Below are 19,516 nucleotides of genomic sequence, written 5' to 3'. Positions count from 1 at the left end.
TAATAGCACAGTAGGGACTGACTTCACTTTTATTGGCATCCTATTTCATTTGCATGCAGCATAACAACAAAGTGCTGCCTTACCATATTTGCTTTGAACTCCGGGCTCTAGTGTAATACTGTAATGTAAATGGGAGCCTGTGTTTGTGTGAGGGTGTGAACTACATTCACTCCACCTGTGTTCATGCTAATCATTAACAGATCGTAAAATTGGATGCAGTCAAATTGCAGCCTCTCAAGAGTCGATCACAATTTCAAATCATGCCGGGATTGAGTGCACAGATTATGGCCTGGTTTCTTTGTTGGAAAAAAAAAATACAAAATAATGGAAACACTGATGTCGCATTAGCTGCAGATTTAACACTAGTCTTTATGAAACAACAATACAAAAATACATGAATAAAATAAGTATGTTTAATGTTGTTAAAAACTCTTCTAGGGAGTCACAAATAAGAAACAAATGAACGATTTAACTGAGGTGGTTGTAATTTTACACTTAACCACTACTTCAATAGAGGTAAGGGTTTAAAATTAAACAGCAGTATTTGGTAGGAAGAGAAAAAGACATTTGTTTTGTTTAGGCTACTGATAGCAGGTCAGGACGGTTTTTTTCAACTATGTTCTGGGTTTTTTGAGTGATTTTTCCTGTTGACGTAGAATAATAACATGAAAGGAACATTTTCTCCAGCATTGTTGCATCTAATCAGAAAACAGTAGCCGCAATCATCATTTGCAGATTCAAGAACTCATTAGTTATTGTTCCTCTCATTAAGAGTTATATGCTAATTACGTATAGGTGTGTTTACTATTTATTTGGAACAAAAAAGATGCTAAAATACAGTGACATGTGATGAGGTTTGTGTCTAGTGAGGCACAGTCGGATCTACAAATAATAGAACCTACAACTTAATCATAATTTGATTAGCAGAGCAAGAACGCAATATATAAACTATAGAATTAAAAAAAGTGGTACTCTCTTTCCTTAAAGATGGGGTGTGTCATTTGAGGTGTCCTTAAAAAAGTTAAATGTTTTTTTTAAAGAGCCCCTATTCTGTATTTTCTACGGCACTGATCTGATTTTATCTTACCTTTAGCAAAGCTGTTTAGGGCGAAACACATTAGGTAGGAAGAATGGGGGGCGGAGGAAGTGGTGGAGAGTGATGTCATGCTTCCCCCAACGTTTTTCTTTTGCTTTTATTTGTTAGTGTAGCATGAAAATGGTGAAAGTAAGAAGAGGCCTGCTTCAACGGTCGAAACGCCAAGCCAAACCCCTAAAAAGATTATAAAATCAAACTATATTTGAGCGCATCGAAGAAATGCATGTACTTACATCATTAACAAGTCCACAGAGGCTGGATAATGACAAAAGCCAGGAGATGGAGGCCAAAAGTAAATAAGTTCCAAACTCCTTCCAGCTCCCTTAAAAGGAAAATTATTTAGCGCCTTCCAGTGGTGAAGAAAAATGTTATTCATTAAAAAATATTAAAAAAAACCCCACAATATTGGTTTACATAAAAAGCAAAATTATGTGAACTATAAACATATAAACTTACATTTTTGTGAATACTTGTAAGCCGAGAAACTTAATTTTTTTTTACGTATCACGAGCCTCATTTACACGGGCTGACATAATTTTGGGCAATCTTATCCGAAAACAAGAAACTTATAACGTATAATAACGGTGAGTTTTGGTCACTTTGAGTCGCGATATTTTTTATTCTTCATTTTAATTTTAGTGCTTGTTTTTGGTTGCACGGCAGAATACAGTGACATTTAAAGGTCAAATAACACACACTCTCTCTTTACAAAGGGTATTTATCGGCAGCGATACCAATGCCTGGATCAAAACCCGTTTGTAAAATAAATAAATAAATCTTAACTCATAGCAATACAATAATCTAGGAGCATTATTGGCGGGCTGAATTCATGTTAAAAGGATGTTACATTGCCTCTGTTTTCTCAGTAGCATAACTTCCCCTTTAGAATCTATCTTTTTAAATAATAAAAAAAGTTCACAAAAATTACATTTTTGAGAAAACAGTAGTGATGTGTGATGGATTTTTTAGGCACGTTACAGTGGATGCGTTTGAAAATACTATGGTTGTGTTTTTTTGTAATACGATCTCTCTCCCTTGATTATAACAGACTAAATGTCTATTTGTGGGGAAATTTGAATTTTTTGTTTTGGTAAATGAGTATGGCTGAAACTAAGTATTATATGAATAATCAATGAACCGAGTAATTTGTTAATAAATCTATTAATTTTATACATTACATATGTATAGTATGTTGAAATTGAACTCAAGATCAATTTATCATTGTTGTACGAATTAAATATTGACAATTTCTTGACTTGTTTAGCAGGGCAAAAAAAAACAAATAATATAAACTGCTGATCTCATCATCACCTTCTGTCATGTAAATGGTGTGCCTCACAATACATTTGCAGACGTTCAGCACAGTAATAAGTTACATATCAATTGTATTTATCCATCCATCCATTATCTGCACTGCTTATCCTCAGTATCGTTGCGGGTGTGCTGGACCCCGTCCCAGCCGTCTTTGGGCAGTGGGCAGGGGACACACTCAACTGGTTGCCAGCCAGTCGAGGGCACACAGAGACACTTGCTCATTCACACAGAGGGACAATTTGGACCGGCCAATTAACATATTTTTTGGAATGTGGGAGGAAACTTGAGCGCCTGGAGGAAACCAAGCAAGCACGGGGAGAACATGCAAACTCCGCACATCCCATGACCCGCTAACCACTCAGTTGCCGTGCTGCCAGAAATCTTTTTTATTGTATTCATTACATACCTCCTGTCAACCTCCACGGCTCCATGCCTGTACAAACTGTCGTATTTTCTCGTACAAAATAATCGTACACCATTTTTTTTTTCTAAATGGTGCATGATGGGAAATCCCCAGGCGGCAGACGCATGCGCACATTTGCATCAAACCGCTCGCTTTGTTTGCAACGAAAAACCGAGATAGAGGCTTCTGCAGCAAACTCCTTTGACATGATTGATTCGCCGTTTCGTGATAGTCAGTGTATACCGGATGGTACCCGTCATTGACAAATTTGCGTTTTCCCGTACAGATTTCCTTGTACGTCGTGCTCGTCTTAAAATGCATAAAAACTACTTTGTACGGCAAAACCCTAAAGGTTGACAGATATGTCATAATATTCATAAAATAATGTGGTAAAATCAACCATTTTGAAAAAAAAAAAAAAAAAACATTCCCAAACTGTAAAGCCAAAGGAGAAAGTTAACACTGAATAATTATTACCATTCGCTATAATTTTAAATTTCCATGACAGGTGGCGAGGCACAGCCTCACCTGCCTCCCCTGACTGCTAAAATAAAAAGCTGGCCTGACTTAGTGCAGTTGTGCCAGGCAGAAGTCATTTTTGTCATTTAGAAGTCATGAGAAAGTATAAAAGTTGGGATTAAATACCAGTCAATGGGGTACTCGTCAAGTAGTACTTGATGACAGGTGGAGAGGCGGCCCGACTTGTATCGCTATTTAAGGAATGTGTCCAGATAGCGGCGCTTGGGTACCGGGGCGGGGAGAGGGAGTGCCCGGGATGGCTTGTGGGAACACGCCGAGGGGGCAGGAGGTGGTTGACAAAACCAGGAGGAGGAGTAAAAAAAAAAAAGGAAAAAAATAAGGGCGGCGTGCAGCGGAGCGACTAGGTCGAAAGTTCGCCTCCCTCTCCAGCGGGTTTCTCTCGAATTCGCTACGAACTACGAACTGACAACATGCCCGGTACAAGAAAACCGTGAAAGGCGCCGACAGGTAGGGAGAACACCTCCATTGCTTCCTGCCGTGAGTTGTTTGGAAACAAACCTCGCGAGTTCACGCGAGAAGTTTGCTCCAGACGGTATCTTTAATCTAACGTTTTCAACGTGTTTACCTGACATGCTTTTTGTCATGTACTGTACATAAAACTTTAAAATTTGTATATACTTTACTACATTTTTGTTGAAGAAGCAGGAAGTACCGCGCCCCAATCTTGTTCTGTCTTGCAGCATGATTTTATTACTCTACTATTGCTCAATTGGTTAGCAAAAACCTCAAACTTTCTTGAGGTTTTCTCAATTCTTTTTTTGATTTTTTTGTTGCTAGGCAGATTTCCTTTTAATACATTGTTTCAGGTGTGCTTGACCAATGCCCCGAACGCAAAATGTACGTTTGACTTTCAATTCCTTCTTAATTGTTCAATTTTCAAGCCCACTAGTTGAATTTAAGGGTGGTGCAAACGTTGTCGATCCACAATTCAACTCACCCTATCTCCTTGAAGGGTCCCGACACTCAACTCTTTGACATCTTACTGTTTTTTTTAAACTTCTCACTTAATTTATTTTAATAACTGCAGTTTTGCCACCAGTTCCACGTGAAACAATTGATCTGCAATAATAACAACAATAATAGTAATAATACTAATAATGACACTATTTTAAATAATAACAATATTAACAAATTCATAATATAATATTACTATTAATTGGCATTCTCATTAATAAATAATTACTATTATAGTGGTAGTCATACTAAATATCAGGTAACAATTCAAGAATGACTTGACTTGACTTGGTGTTTAAATTGATTTGAGTACTGCTGATACATTTATTATTATTATTTGATGAAGTTATTGAAATAAAAAGTAGAAATTAATAAAGTAAATTAAAATCAATAACATCAAAATAAAAGAATACATAATACCTATTTAGTATTTAATTCATGTTTAGAGTATTTATTCTTGAAAGAGCGAGTAGGAATTCTGAACTTTTTGACTCGCTGCCGCTATCTCCCGACTTACATCATTAATGTAGCCTCAGCTTGTTCATGATGTGGGTACGAGCATTTCTTATAGATGCTCAAAGTTTTTTTGTTTTTTTTACATCTTTCTTGGGGATCAGTGCTTGTACTTTGCCTTTCTTACTTTCACCATTTTCATGCTACACTAACAAATGAAAAAACAACAAAAACACGGGACCGAGCATGACGTCACTCTCCAGCACAAAGCCCCATTCTTCCGACCTAATGTATTCTGCCCGAGCAGCTTTGCTAAAAGTAAAATAAAAGCAACTCGGCGCTGTGGAAAAAAAACACATAAGGGCACTTATAAAAGCAGTTGGGCTGTGTTAGCACATGCTTCATGGAGAAAATATTTAAATTTTAACATTTTAAGGACACCTCAAATGACGCACCCAGCCTTCAATGTGAAATTGCCAAAACTTCAAGCTACCGGCAGGACCTTTTAGTTGCAATCCATAGTTCTTGATGAAAACCGCCTAATTACTTAATTTTTTTTTAAATATTCGATGATTTTGTGAATTTTCTTTTTTTTAACCAAATCAGTATCGTAATTAATATTCCTACGTTTGTGTTTTGTGTATTTTCTGTTGTGTCTGTTAGAAATTATGAAATAATATCATTGGACAATAAATAAGATCTAATTTATATTTTTCTTTAAATTTATGTGAGCAAATAATGGAAAAAAACAAACAGAAGATCAAAAATAAAATCTTGAGTAAAAGCCCTACTTGCTAGTGCCCGGGGACATTCCAAGTCATTCCTTGGTAGTTTCCCCCATATGCGTATTACAATTTAGCATAACTTAATTATCTGCGTTTCAAAATGATTATTTTATGTGAACTAGTGCATGAATGTATGAAATAGCTCTTCAATTATTTTTGCTTTTCAAAGTCGAAATATCTAAATCTGGTATTCACCTTTCTGCTTGTATACATATGTATGTGTATGTATGTATACAGTATATATCTATATAGTATGTGTATGTATGTATATATATCTATATAGTATGTGTATGTATGTATATATATCTATATAGTATGTGTATGTATGTATATATATCTATATAGTATGTGTATGTATGTATATATATCTATATAGTATGTGTATGTATGTATATATGTCTATATAGTATGTGTATGTATGTATATATGTCTATATAGTATGTGTATGTATGTATATATGTCTATATAGTATGTGTATGTATGTATACAGTATATATCTATATAGTATGTGTATGTATGTATATATATCTATATAGTATGTGTATGTATGTATATATATCTATATAGTATGTGTATGTATGTATATATATCTATATAGTATGTGTATGTATGTATATATATCTATATAGTATGTGTATGTATGTATATATGTCTATATAGTATGTGTATGTATGTATATATGTCTATATAGTATGTGTATGTATGTATATATGTCTATATAGTATGTGTATGTATGTATATATGTCTATATAGTATGTGTATGTATGTATATATGTCTATATAGTATGTGTATGTATGTATATATGTCTATATAGTATGTGTATGTATGTATATATGTCTATATAGTATGTGTATGTATGTATATATGTCTATATAGTATGTGTATGTATGTATATATGTCTATATAGTATGTGTATGTATGTATATATATCTATATATATATCTATATAGTATGTGTATGTATATATATATATATATATATATATATTAGTTTTCTTTTTTTTTCCCAAAATAGCAGAATTATTTTAAGTCAGGACACATGTTCTATAAATGAGCTGTTGATTTCCTGTAAGGGTCTGTTCCGAATTTTTCCCAGAAACAAATAGGATCATGGAACAAAAAATACATTGTCGTCATGTTGAAAGTCCAAAAAATGTGTTAAAATGTCATCAATGGCTATCTTTTTTTAAACAATTCTTTGATGGAAAGGGTGACGAGTAGTGGGCAAGTGTTGGTGTAGTTCTGTAATGTGAGTGTATACAACAAAACCGGGCAAATCCGAGGTTGCTGCCCTAAAGTGTTCTCTTGGCGCACAATGTGGCGACGGGAGGAAGGAAGGACGGGAAAAGGGAGGCTATTTCACTGAATGATTGTCAGTGGAAAGCCGGCGCTTGGATACACATTGTCCTGCACGTGTTTGGAGTAAAAATATGGGAGTGTCACACTGGTGGTGTCGTTGCCATTGCTGTGACTTGACTGCAACACTTGTCAACTGTGTGTTTTCCAGCAAAAGAAGGAGCGTTGCTGCATACCTGAGCCAGGTAAAAAAAAAATGTCTGTGTGGGCTGTGAAAGTAATTAGGTGTCCTCATGTCCATTTTCTTTGTGTTGTTTTCTTGTACAGGTGTTTGGAGGTCGCAAGGAAATGGACTCCCTTAAGAAGGAGCTGGAGGAAGAGCTGAAACTCAGCACGGAGGACCCCACGAGCCATGCCTGGTACCACGGACCCCTCACAAGAGAGGTGCAGTAATGGAGATGGATTTGTTGCAAATAATATATCGGCCCAAAACTCCACACAAGCAACATTGTGTCCTCCAGGCTGCCGAGGCTCTTTTTGAGCGGGACGGAGACTTCCTTGTCCGTGACTCCAGCTCGTCCCCTGGCGACTACGTCCTCAGCTGCTACTGGAGGAACGAGCCCATGCACTTTAAGATCATAAGAGTGGTTCTGCGACCCAAAAAGGTGCTTCGTCATCTTCTTTGTTTGTTTTTGATGATCGTTGAATAAAGAATAATCACCCCGAGTAATTTTGTTTTAAATAACAATTTGGTTTTAAACCACAAATATTGCACTGTTTCTTTAAAACAAACCAAAAACTTTGTTGTTTTGTTTGAAGCCCTAAATATTTTGTAATTTATCTAAAACAACCCCAAAACTTGTGTAATTTTGTTTGAACTGTCCTGTTGTCTTCAGGGTCATTTTAAAACCAAAACGTATAAATGGTTGCATACAGAAAATAAGGACACCAAAAAGGTTAAACCCCCAAAATGGGGTCATTTCTTGACAAGAACCTAAAATATATATATTTTTTGAAGCAACCCAGAAAGTCATATAATGATCCAATGATCAGCCCATACATATTTTGTATGTGTGTGTTGTTGTTTTTCTGTTCGCTAATGGGGAACCCGGTGCGGTGATCCGAGGTTCAATTCCAGCTACAGTGGGGCCTCGCTACTTCGCGATTCGACGTTCGCGGATTCAGAGCTTCGCGGTCTGTAATGGTAAAAAAAAAATAAATAAAAAAAAATTAACTTTTAATTTTTTTTTTTTTGGAAGGGGCGTCGCTACTTTGCAGATTTTCACGTATTGCGGGAATCCCCCTCGGCCGACGACCCTAGCACGGCGCGCTTCAATGAGCCGCCCCCCTAACCACACAGGCCCCCCCTACCCCTTTCCCCCGCGGCCGCCCGTCCGTCGGCCGGAGCCACCGAGGGCCGTGTAGCGCCATGTAGAGCCATCGCGGCCCGAGCGGGAGGCGCCGGTGTTGTGCCCAAATCCGACTCCCGTACAAAATCCTTCCCCCACTCACGTGAACGCGCATTCTGCTGCGCTTCCGATAGGCCGGCCTCCGCGCGGAGCGCCCGACCTGCTCGGCTTGTCGCGGTGTCGTGCGTATCGCGCCCGAGAGAACCCGCGCCGTGGGTCAGGGGCTTGCTCACGACCCTAATAAGGATAAGCGGTGCAGATAATGAGATAAGATGAGATTTTTTTTTTAAATTTTTTTTTGAAGGTGCGCCGCTACTTGGCGGATTTTCACTTATTGGGGGTGGTTTTGGTCCCCATTAACCGCGATAACCGAGGTCTTACTGTACTTCAGTCTACCTTTGCGAAGTTTGAATATTCTCCCCTTGCCTGCGTGGGTTTTCTCCGGCACTCCGGTTTCCTCCCACATTCCAAAAACATTCATGTCAGGTTAATTGGCCAGTCCAACTTGTCCCTAGCTGTGAATGAGCGAGTTAGTAGTCTGTTTATTTGTGCTGGCAACCAGTTCAGAGGGTCCCCTGCCCATTGCCCAAAGATGGCTGGGATGGGCTCCAGCATACCAGGGGCCCCTCCTGAGGATAATCAGTGCAGAAAACTGAGAGATGGATGAATGAACCCTAACCTTAAATTTTCATGGCTGAAAGAATATTACCAGCTCAGTAGCCTAGATGGTAAGGCGCCCGCTTTGAGACTGGGAGGTTCGGGTTCGCGCCCCGGCCGAGTCATTCCTAAGACTTAAAAAGTGGTCGGCGGCGCCCTCTGTTGGCTGCGGCTGCATCGGCTCGCTACAACGGGTCAGGTGCAATCGACATTTCGTTCTGTGTACATTGTTACACAGAATGACAATACAAGGAAATTATTATTATTATTATTATTATTTTGTAGGGGGAACATTGCTAAAACACTGTTGAGACAACTGTTTTAACGAGTACGTTGTGTACTTAAAGGCAGCAGCGCATCGACTTAATTTATAAGTTAAGACAACAAAAGATCTTTTTCTTATGCTACAGTTTATAGATAGCTTACTTGCCATGCCAATCATATTAATAAAACAATGTAGGCTAATTTATCTGTAAATATGACACAAACCTCATGGTATGTCACTGGAGACTTTCAACACAGTTCCACAATTCAAAGCTGGCCAAAAGTTGCCTTTGCCGGTCTGTATTTGCTTTGAAAAACTGATCAACAATTTTGCCTTTTTTCTGATACTAAAGACTATATAATTGACAACAATGTTGCATAATGCATGAACCATCATAGAAAATTTCTGAAATGTGAAGGAAAAAATGTGCCTTTGTGTCTGACAGGGATACTCACGAGAGCTGTTCCAGTTTGAGGAAGACCGCTTCGACAACGTTCCTGCTCTAATCCGCTTTTATGTGGGCGGGCGCCGGCCGATTTCCCAGGTATCAGGGGCCATCATCTTTCACCCGCTTAACCGGACGCTCCCATTACGTGTTATCGCCGAGCGACAACAAGCCGAAAGCGCAGACGGGAAGTCCCATCATGACCGCAGCAAGCGACTCAGCTTCAGCAGCAGCCTGGGTGACGCTTTAAGCGTCAACCCTCTGCTCAGGTGGGCGGCAAGGGTGACTGAGTTTAGGTTTCAATATGGCCTCCTGCTAACCCTTACTTTGTGTGCAGGAGTGGGAGTCATCCCGGCAACCTGGAGAACCTTGGCTCCAGACCCCTGCTCATGTCGGCCATGTCTGACAGTAATTTGAGGCCAGGTAACATTCCCACGGCTACACATGCACAGTACTGTAATCTACTGTATCTTGGTTTCGCTACTTCGGGAATTTTTATCGTGCATTGTGATTGGCTAAACAGTCACCCTCCCCGTATCTGCCTGTGTTTGCCCGTGTGTCGATAAGGTTGCAGTTTTAGTTGGACACAAATAGCTTGACGAACCGATATTACGTACGCGCAAATCTTTCTCAATTTCGAATTCCTCTAATAGCCATCATGTAAACCAACTGCCCTGGACCCCCAAAGGCACCAGAGGAATATGTTTTCGGTCACCGATAAAGTTAGACTTCTCAACATGCTAAAGGAAGGTAAAAGTATTTTATGTCACATCTGTGTTTACCCAATAACATCCACATGGTGGGGACGAAATATCATCTGAAGTGAGGATAATTCCTGAAATCATTTTCAACGCTATAATTCAGGGGTCAGAAACCTATGTCTTAAGTGGGTATGGCTCTTTTCATGAGTGCATCTAGCTCAAAGACAAAATTGAGTTTATGCAGTTATTATGCATGTTCTTTCATTATTAGCGTAAGTAAGCTCATTGAAGTGCACTCAGAGCCGAGACGATGCCGAAAGCACCAAGAGTATGGTCTAGTATATATAGGGCATATTTCTAACTACATTTTACTGTCTAGGTGTCACACCAACAGACCCTATTTGGGCTGTAAATTGCTAAGGAATCCTTTATATGGAAGTTCATAAATAATGTATGTTTACTAGAACAGGGTTCTCCAACCTTTTTCAAGCCGATAGCAACTTTTTGTTACTATTTAGAAAATGGCACCTTGCCAAAAGCTTATCCAAAATAAAATTGTATCATGTTTTTACTATGTTGATACTAAGTTTTGACAAGGTTAATTCATGGAAGTAAGTTTAAATAAACTCAGTAAACTTAAAAAAATATGTTTTACTAAAAAATCACAATGACCCAGCACTGGTATTTGTCTACTGTCATTGTTAGAACAGGTACAGGCACCTCAGCTGCCCTTAATGGGCACCACATTGGAGACCCCTGCAATACAGCAAGCATATTTTTAAAATTATAACTTGACAGTATGTAAGTTATTTGTAAAAAAGTTTATAAAGTACAGTACTTTTATAAGAAAGCTTGAGCCTTTTAAATTGTGTTTGTTCTTTGGTTTCTGGGGATAACAGATTATTTAGTGTAATTGATGAATATATAAATGTTTTGACTATCGCAGGTTCCATAAAACGAAGAGATTATTGTACAGGCAAAAAGTATTGGGACATCCACTGCTCAATGAGTTTATCTGGCTAATCTTTTTTTATTGCAAAACATTATTCAATGACTGCCCATTTAACTGAAAATTAACATTTAATGAATAAAATACACCTGTGGTGCAAAAAGGTCCAGTCCTAAATTCTTAAAAACAAAAATATAGTTACATAAGAAACACATTTCAGTGGTCTGTTGGTAAATATTTTTTTCAATATTATTCTTATGTAATACTAAGTTACAAATGTATGTTTTCTTTTACTTCGGTTTATTAGTATTTTTTAATTGAATATTTTTCCATTTTTCCTTTATTTTTTTCAACTACATCTTTTCCTCTTTAGTTGTGGTGTAACTCCACACAACAAAAAAATCAAGAAAAACATATCGGTCCTTTATAGAAATAATAGCAAGATTATCTGGAGACAGAACAAGTACATTTTGTTTTTTATTTTTTTCCACTTAATGTTTTGCAGACTACATATCTATACATCTCTATAACTGATAGGAATATGTTTATAGTGTGTTGCTTGTTTATAGCACCAAACTGCCAAAAGTCTAGTTTTTTAATTTTTAGGGCTGATTTTTTTACAGTACAGCACAAATTCACAGTAAGATATAAGATAAAAGACTGCGAGTAAAATAGCCAAAATATTTTCAACATATTTCTTAGAGACTGGACGTAGTTATAATTGCCGATGACACTGCGATCGTGGGATGTATCAGAAACGGGCAGGAGGAGGAGTACAGGAAATTGATTCAGGACTTTGTCCGATGGAGCGACGCAAACCACCTGCACCTAAACACCACCAAGACCAGAGAGATGGTGGTGGACTTCAGGAGAACCAGAACTCACCCGGTTCCTGTAACCATCAAGGGAGAATGTGTAGAATTTGTCCAGACCTACAAATACCTGGGTGTGCAGCTGGACAACAAACTGGACTGGACTGCCAACACAGAAGCTCTATGTAGGAAAGGGCAAAGCCGACTTTACTTCCTCAGAAGGCTGGCCTCCTTCAACATCTGCAAAAAGCTCCTGAAAATATTCTATGAGACAGTAGTGGCAAGCGCCCTCTTCTATGCGGCAGCGTGTTGGGGAGGCAGCATCAAGAAGAAGGATGCCTCTCGTCTCAATAAACTGGCTAGGAAAGCGAGCTCTGTTGTGGGCAAAGAGCTGGACAGCCTAACAACAGCAGCTGAGAGACAGGCACTGAAAAAGCTGAGGTCAATCATGGACAATCCATCGCATCCGCTTCACAGCATTATCTCCGGACAGAAGAGCAGTTTCAGTGACAGACTGCTGTCACTGTCTTGTACTACGGACAGACTGAAGAGTTCTTTTCTTCCTCATGCCATGAGGCTCTTTAACTCCACCCGGCAGAGTAAAGGCCCACATTAAACCACACCACCTACATTGGATCTTACTGCATTATGTGTAGCACTATTTAGTTAATCTATATAACATGCTAAAGTGGGCATTTGCACGTCACACTGGGTATTTGTATATTGTTTTTCTTTTGGCTTTATTATTGTATTGTTCTCAGCTCAGGGATGCTGCTGGAAATGTGAATTTCCCTTAGGGGATGAATAAAGTATCTATCTATCTATCTATCTATCTATCTAAAAGCTAAACCAAAGAATAGTGCATTATAATAATAGTGCAATAAAAAGTAGTGCAATAACATTAGCAGTAACCAAAACATCCCATATAAATAATGAGATATTTTCATAGTGCAACAAATTAAGAGATTTGTCCCAATACTTTTGTCTACATTATCCTTTGAGCAACACTTGTACTTGTACTCTATTCCACGCAGGCACTCCGCATAATGGCAAATTGGAGGAGGCTGGCCCCCCACCCATCTCACCTGTTTTCCGCACAGGGAGCGAGCCTCTTCTCAGCCCCAGGCCACACCAGACACGTCCCTGTCACCCTGGTAATGTGCCTAATATAGTATATGAACAAAAACAGAATCCTCCTTGTTGACCATGTCTGATGATGTACTTAATATTGTGTCCACTCCGCTCAGGTGAGGGGGTGACTTTGAGGGGTTCGGATGGTCAGCTGCATACCCGAGCACCCCCCAAACCCCTCAGGATCTCCACCGTGTTCCCCAAAGCACTCAGAGGCATCGTGCCTTTGGACCAGGACAATGACCCATCTGCTTTCTATGACGAACTTGTCGTTCAGGTTGGCGACTTTGATGCAAGAATAAAATAAAATAAATGTCATGCCTAACCAGCTCAGTAGCCTAGATGGTAAGGCGCCCGCTTTGAGACTGGGAGGTTCGGGTTCGCGCCCCGGCCGAGTCATTCCTAAGACTTAAAAAGTGGTCGGCGGCGCCCTCTCTTGGCTGCGGCTGCATCGGGTCAGATGCAATCGACATTTCGTTCTGTGTACATTGTTACACAGAATGACAATACAAGGAAATTATTATTATTATTATTATTATTATTAATCGCTTCTTTAAAGAAATGTTTCACTTTAATTTTTTCCTCCCAAAAATTCTTGTTTGCAATGGCAGATATTATGTTCATATCCAAATTATCTTTCCTTGTCATAGTAAAAACAATTAGCATAATTTTCATATCTTAAATGAAAAAGTCTTTAAGAGAGAATGTGTATTAGTTAGCACCTCCTAAAGGTAAACACTTTAAAAAGTAAAACAAAATTCAGTAATACACAAAAATGCATGATCTATTGTATAAACTTGCATTTCTTCAAGTAATGTAGGGGGAGAAATTTTCATTTATTTATTTAATTATTTGTTTTATATTGTCAGCCATCTTGCTGCTATGGGTACCCAAAAATGAAAACTCTCATAAAAGGCCGGTCGAAAAAGAAAATGAGAAGGAAAAATGATGCTGTTTGGTGATTTTGACTATTCTTAGTTTGTATTCTTCCTTGTGCTTTTTAGCACTCCCGGTGGCATTTCACAATACAGTGACATCTGGTGGTCAAATGATACCCACTGTCCCTTTGATAATTAAGGGACAATTAAATATCTTTTTGCCAATTTTAAGAATTTTTCCATTTCACCCTAGAATTAAAAAAAATTAAAGTTGTTTTATTTTACTTGATGGATACTTTTAAAATGTAGCTCAAGTTAAATAAGACATCATATTTTCAAAACTTATATAGCCAAATCAGCTTTTTTTGAGAGAGAGCCTTTCGGTTATTTTATAATTGTCACGAAGTATGATAACCTATTAGGTCTTAGCGCGTGTGCGGCACAGTTCAGAGGTCGTGGGAACCTCCTGAGTGGGTTCAAATCCAGCTCCCGGCCTTACTGTGCTTGCGTGGGTTTCCTCCGGGCACTCCGGTTTCCTCCCACATTCCAAAAACATGCATTTCAGGTGAATTGGCCGGTCCAAATTGTCCCTAGGTGTGACTGAGCGAGTGAGTTGTCTGTCCTCGTGTGCCCTGCGATTGGCTGGCAACCAGTCCAGGGTGTCCCCTGCCCACTGCCCGATGATTGCTGGGACGGGCTCCAGCATCCCCGCGACCCTACTGAGGATAAGCGGTGCAGCTGATGAGATGATGAGATATTGAAAATCATGTCATAAGTATGAATGATTTAAAGGTACACTATATAACGTCATGTGATTTGATGATTTTCAAGTGGGATGGAAAAAATCCCCGAATATTATTCCTAGTGGTATAAATTTACAAACAATATTGATTTAAATAATGAAAAATACAGGAGCTATTTTGTAATCGTGCATTTTTCAACTACTCGAATGTTGAGATTTTGCTTTTATTACACATAACAATGAGCCTCACCTAGAGTGAGCTCACATAATTGTCTACCATTTTGCTGCTTACGGGTTCCATAAAAACAAAAACCTCACTAAAGACTTACCTCAAGTCTCTGTAGTTTAGATTTTTCCTTGTGCTTTTTAACACTCCTTTTCGGTTGCGAAACACAATACAATGAAATCTAATTGTCAAATACTACACACTGTCCCTTTAATCCTTCATCCTGAAAGACCATGTTGAAATACAGGCAAAAAAGACTTGTTCACTATTTTCATATTTTTTAGTACAGTTCACGCAAAATTCTCAGTAAACTACCCCCTGACAGTCCAGTGCTCTTTATCAAAAAACAAATAATGTTTTATTTTAGATGTAACACGTAAGGGGCTTGAGCATCTCTTAAGTGTACACCTTGCCTCTGTGTGTGTTAAGGTACCTGAGTCCCGACGCAAAGGTCACGTGGATCGACTCCGGGCGGAGGAAAAATGGCAGAGTCGAGCGCGGATCACAGAGACCTCCTTCGGTTTCCTGGATGCCGACAACAGCAGCGAGGTGTCGTCCTGTCTGCCTCCGCTTCCCGACAAGGAGCACTTTGAGCGGCCACAGGTTTTTGACGCACAACACTACACAAATTTAATGTATTCAGTAAGGCAAGAAAATATGGAAAGTTCAACCCAATATGTCGAAGAACTTTTTCCTTAAAATGTGGAAAAATCAAGATTGTCGTCATCCCTGCATAGTGTGTGTACCTTTCACTCGGAGCGGCAGTGGCTCAGGAGCTAAAGCGATCGTCTTGGGATCAAGAGATCGCAGTTCGAATCCCGACTGCTCCGTGTTACATGTCGAAGTGTCCTTGGGTAAGACACTGAACCCCTAATACCCCCAATAACCAGGTTAGCGCCTTACATGGCTGCATGGCCGCTATTGGGAAATGTGAAGCACACTGTAGAGCGCTTTGGGAAGTCTTGACTTGAAAAGCGCTAGAAAAATGCAGATCATTTCATTTTCATTTCATTTCATTTCACATGTCTGCTTTAGGAAAAAGCGGTAAACTTACAAGTGGGTTTGTTTATATAATTACCTACACAGAATGGTTATCATCATGATTATAATCTTGACAGCATTTTACGATACATTCTGCGGGATCCCCTTTAAAGCATATATGTATTACCTTAAAAACCCCAGTCCTTTTCTCTAAGTACCTTACAGGTAGGTATCTATATCTGCACAGGTGTTAAGGACTATGTTAATGTTTGGTATTGGTGTCAGGTTTGGTCTGAAATATAAGTGGCATTGTACATGTATAAGCTGTGTTAGCGCCTTTTAAGTACAGAAGATTTTACTCATTTTAAGTATAATTCTTGTTTGAAGATATCTTGTTTGGTTTCTCGAAAAATAAGCAAAGTGTCTATCTAGCTCACAGGTTGAAAATGGATGCATCTGATTTTTGTTATTGTACCTCAAAAACAAATAAACATATTTAAAAAAAAAAAGAGATTATTTTGCCACTGGGGTTAGCCAAAACTATTTTTGTCCACTAATAACAATCCCTTGAAGACAGGATGGCATCGTTACTTCCTAATAAATCAAAAGTTTAGTAGACCCTTCAAAATAAGAAGAGAAGCTATGTATGTATTTTCAACCCGCAAAGAGAACTGATAAGAAATTCCAACCTGTTCTAAAGGTCATCCACTGAGCCCATTTTGTTACCCCTAGGTTACAAAAGCTGATCTGCCCTAAGGGGTGTGGATAAACAAAGAACAGCAGCATGATTGGTCGATGGTGTAAATAATTCATAATAACCAAAACAACCAACAACAGTGCTCAATAATAGTCAAAATATCAAACTGGTGTCCGATACAATCTCCTTTGTAGGTGTCTGATATCATTAAAAACAGAAACCTATCACTTCCCCATCCCTAATTTCTCTACCGTCATTCATTCCTCAGGTAGAGTGGAGCTCATGCTTCCAGCTGGACCGCTTCGAGTCGCTGCTGCTTCCGGACAACAACCGTCCTCTGGAGCCGAGCGTGCTACTTGCGCTGAAAGAGCTCTTCAACCGCTCGGAACCCGAAACTACCGCCCTGCACATGCTCAGTGTAGACTGCCAAGTGGCGCGCATCGTGGGCGTGACGGACCAGCAGAGGAGAAGGATGGGTGTTGGCTCTGGCCTAGAACTTATCACGCTGCCGCACGGTCGGCAGTTGCGGCAAGACCTGCTCGAGAGGTAACCAAGAAAGAAGCAGAATAAATCCCAAATTTGCATGATCCATTTAGTTTGCGTGATCCATTTAGTGCTGGGGTGTCCAAACTTTTCAGAAAATCGGACAGATTTTGTAAACTAAAAATGTGTGTTTGCAGTGCTTGCAGATCAACGACGCGACCTCCTAGCTCGCTTTTGTAGCTTTTTAATTTGACTCGCTAGCTTCCAGTTGCTTCACCTTTTTAGAGTGTTCGTTTCCAGGTAGTTTTTTGTAGTTAACATGTTTTGTCTGGCAGTGCCTCTTGATATTATATTCTTTGAAAAGGGCCACAGTCTCTTGGCAAATTATTCATTGAAAATAAACTGCCTTTGCAGTCAACTTCTGTGTTTTTATTTAGAGTCGCCATGTCAGAGATGGGCTGGGCTAAAATTGTCACAGAAAGCCATGGGAAAGGTGGTCAAAGGGCTATTGCCATCGTTTGGTGAAATGGTGATTTTTATTTTATTTTATTATTTTTTTAATTTTATACTGCAGTCAATATTACATTTGGGTCACATATTGCTAATTTTATAACGGACATCATGGGCCAGGAAAAATCTGACAATGGGCTGTAATTGGCCCAGGGGCTGGACCTTGGACATGCTTGATTTTGTGTTTTGTTTTTAATCACCCGCGAGGAAAGCGAGGGGGTTAATTAGGTTTTTGTTTGGTATTTTAGTAATATAACATGTATATATATATTTATACATATATATATATATATATATATGTGTATATATATATATATGTATATATATATATGTATATATGCCACCCGAAAACTCGGGTGATCCTCCAATGGTGCACAGACATTTTAGTTTCCTCGTGTATTGCTGAGGTGTTGGATTCCAGACTTCCCAATGCTGCCTGCTACTCAAAAACGTTTTTAGATAGATAGATAGATAGATAGATAGATAGATACTTTATTCATCCCCGAAGGGAAATTCACTTTTCCAGCAGCATCCCTAAGCTGAGAACAATCGAAAATAACTGAGAACAATCGAAAATAACACGGGAGCTGCTGGAGTGGCTGCCATTCGTGACGGCGCCGGAGAAACGATTCAATTTGAATCATGTACAAACAAACAAACAATTGAATCATGTACAAGAAACGATTCAATCTGAATCATGTACAAACAAACAAACAATTGAATCATGTACAACAAACAAACAAAATATTTATGTTTCAATAAGTGGAGTGTTAATAAAATGGGGGGAAAATAATTTCTGATACTGATATAACCAGGTAAAACTAATTTTAAGTTACCTGTCCAAATGAATGTTGTGCCATCTCACCTTTCCCACTCTCTCTGCTCGCTCCTGAAACTTTATCAAATAGACTACTCAAAAGTATCTTTCACCTCTCAGTACACATTTCGTAGCTCTGTAACCTGCTTACTGATAGCTGTTGTTTAAGGGAGAGCGTCAAATATTTAACCCTGTCCATTAACCATGTTTAGAACTGCACTATTCAGCAATTGGTCCCAAGAATTGTCTGGTTTTCATTTGCATTTTTCTTTAAGGCGTCTCCCAATAGCCAAGCCAGCTTTGCATGCTTGTGTTGTGCAACGGATGTGATGAGCCCCCTGCGGCATGACAAAAATTAATCTTAATGTCTCCCCAGGCACCATCTGATCGCTTTGGGCGTGGCCGTGGACATCCTGGGCTGCACGGGAACGGTGAGCCAACGGGCAACCGTGCTGCATAAGTTCATCCTTCTGGCCCAGGCCCTCAAAGACCGAGCTCATGATCTCTACGCCTTTTCCGCTGTCATGAAGGCGCTCGACATGCCCCAGGTGCCTCAGCCGCCAACATTCCCATGCTAATAGTCTTTTAAAATGGGCTTTACCAGTCTTTCTGTGGTGTGAAATGGCAGCGGTCAACTTACATTTGCAGGGCATTATCGCCATCTACTGTTAACAACTGTCATTTTTTTCCCTTTGCCTTTTGACTAGGTGAAGGTCCACTACCCATTTAGATTGGGTCTGTGACCCACTTTTAGGTCTCAACCCACCAGTTGAAAAACACTGTTCTAAAAGACGTTTAAGATTTGGATTTACGGTTTAAAAAAACAACTAATTTTAAGGTTTCCGAGTGGGGTATGAAGGAAGATAAAAGTTTAAATTTGGTTAGTCATGCTTTCGATCACCGGTCAGTTTTTTAAATTGGGGTTTTCAATGAGGCTAAAAGGGACACTGCATTTCTAACATTACAGTATTA

General features: G+C 39.2%; 2 protein-coding genes across 10 annotated transcripts in view; one reads left to right on the top strand and one right to left on the bottom strand.

The window, feature by feature from the left end:
- vav1 (vav guanine nucleotide exchange factor 1) overlaps positions 1-3,824 on the bottom strand; it is a 45,449-nt gene extending 41,625 nt beyond the window's left edge. For 4 of the 8 annotated variants that reach the window (XM_088342239.1, XM_088342247.1, XM_088342243.1 and 1 more), the window contains exons 1-2: positions 3,459-3,824; positions 1,330-1,418 (exon numbers count right to left, since the gene is read on the bottom strand). The gene's annotated coding sequence lies outside the window, so the exon portion shown is untranslated. Of the gene's footprint in view, positions 1-1,087; positions 1,104-1,329; positions 1,419-3,458 lie in introns of those variants that run through there. The other 4 variants (XM_088342241.1, XM_088342245.1, XM_088342246.1 and 1 more) reach the window with 2 other exon arrangements.
- The window catches only part of sh2d3a (SH2 domain containing 3A), a 30,312-nt gene that overhangs the window by 7,768 nt on the left and 3,028 nt on the right, over positions 1-19,516 (top strand). Inside the window, exons 1-11 of one of the 2 annotated variants that reach the window (XM_088342248.1) lie at positions 3,570-3,800; positions 7,053-7,086; positions 7,169-7,285; positions 7,363-7,506; positions 9,618-9,886; positions 9,955-10,040; positions 13,114-13,233; positions 13,327-13,487; positions 15,486-15,659; positions 17,003-17,280; positions 18,921-19,092. In XM_088342248.1, the coding sequence (XP_088198374.1) occupies positions 7,190-7,285; positions 7,363-7,506; positions 9,618-9,886; positions 9,955-10,040; positions 13,114-13,233; positions 13,327-13,487; positions 15,486-15,659; positions 17,003-17,280; positions 18,921-19,092 (1,500 nt within the window). In that variant the 5' untranslated portion in view covers positions 3,570-3,800; positions 7,053-7,086; positions 7,169-7,189. Of the gene's footprint in view, positions 1-3,569; positions 3,801-7,052; positions 7,087-7,168; positions 7,286-7,362; positions 7,507-9,617; positions 9,887-9,954; positions 10,041-13,113; positions 13,234-13,326; positions 13,488-15,485; positions 15,660-17,002; positions 17,281-18,920; positions 19,093-19,516 lie in introns of those variants that run through there. The other variant, XM_088342249.1, reaches the window with a different exon arrangement.

The sequence above is a fragment of the Urocampus carinirostris genome, chromosome 8, assembly GCF_059441175.1.
Source record: "Urocampus carinirostris isolate Australia breed hairy pipefish chromosome 8, RoL_Ucar_1.0, whole genome shotgun sequence".
Classification (NCBI taxonomy): Eukaryota; Metazoa; Chordata; class Actinopteri; order Syngnathiformes; family Syngnathidae; genus Urocampus; species Urocampus carinirostris.
The sequence above is the reverse complement of the archived record's forward strand: the minus strand, read 5'-3'. Positions and strand labels throughout refer to the sequence as shown.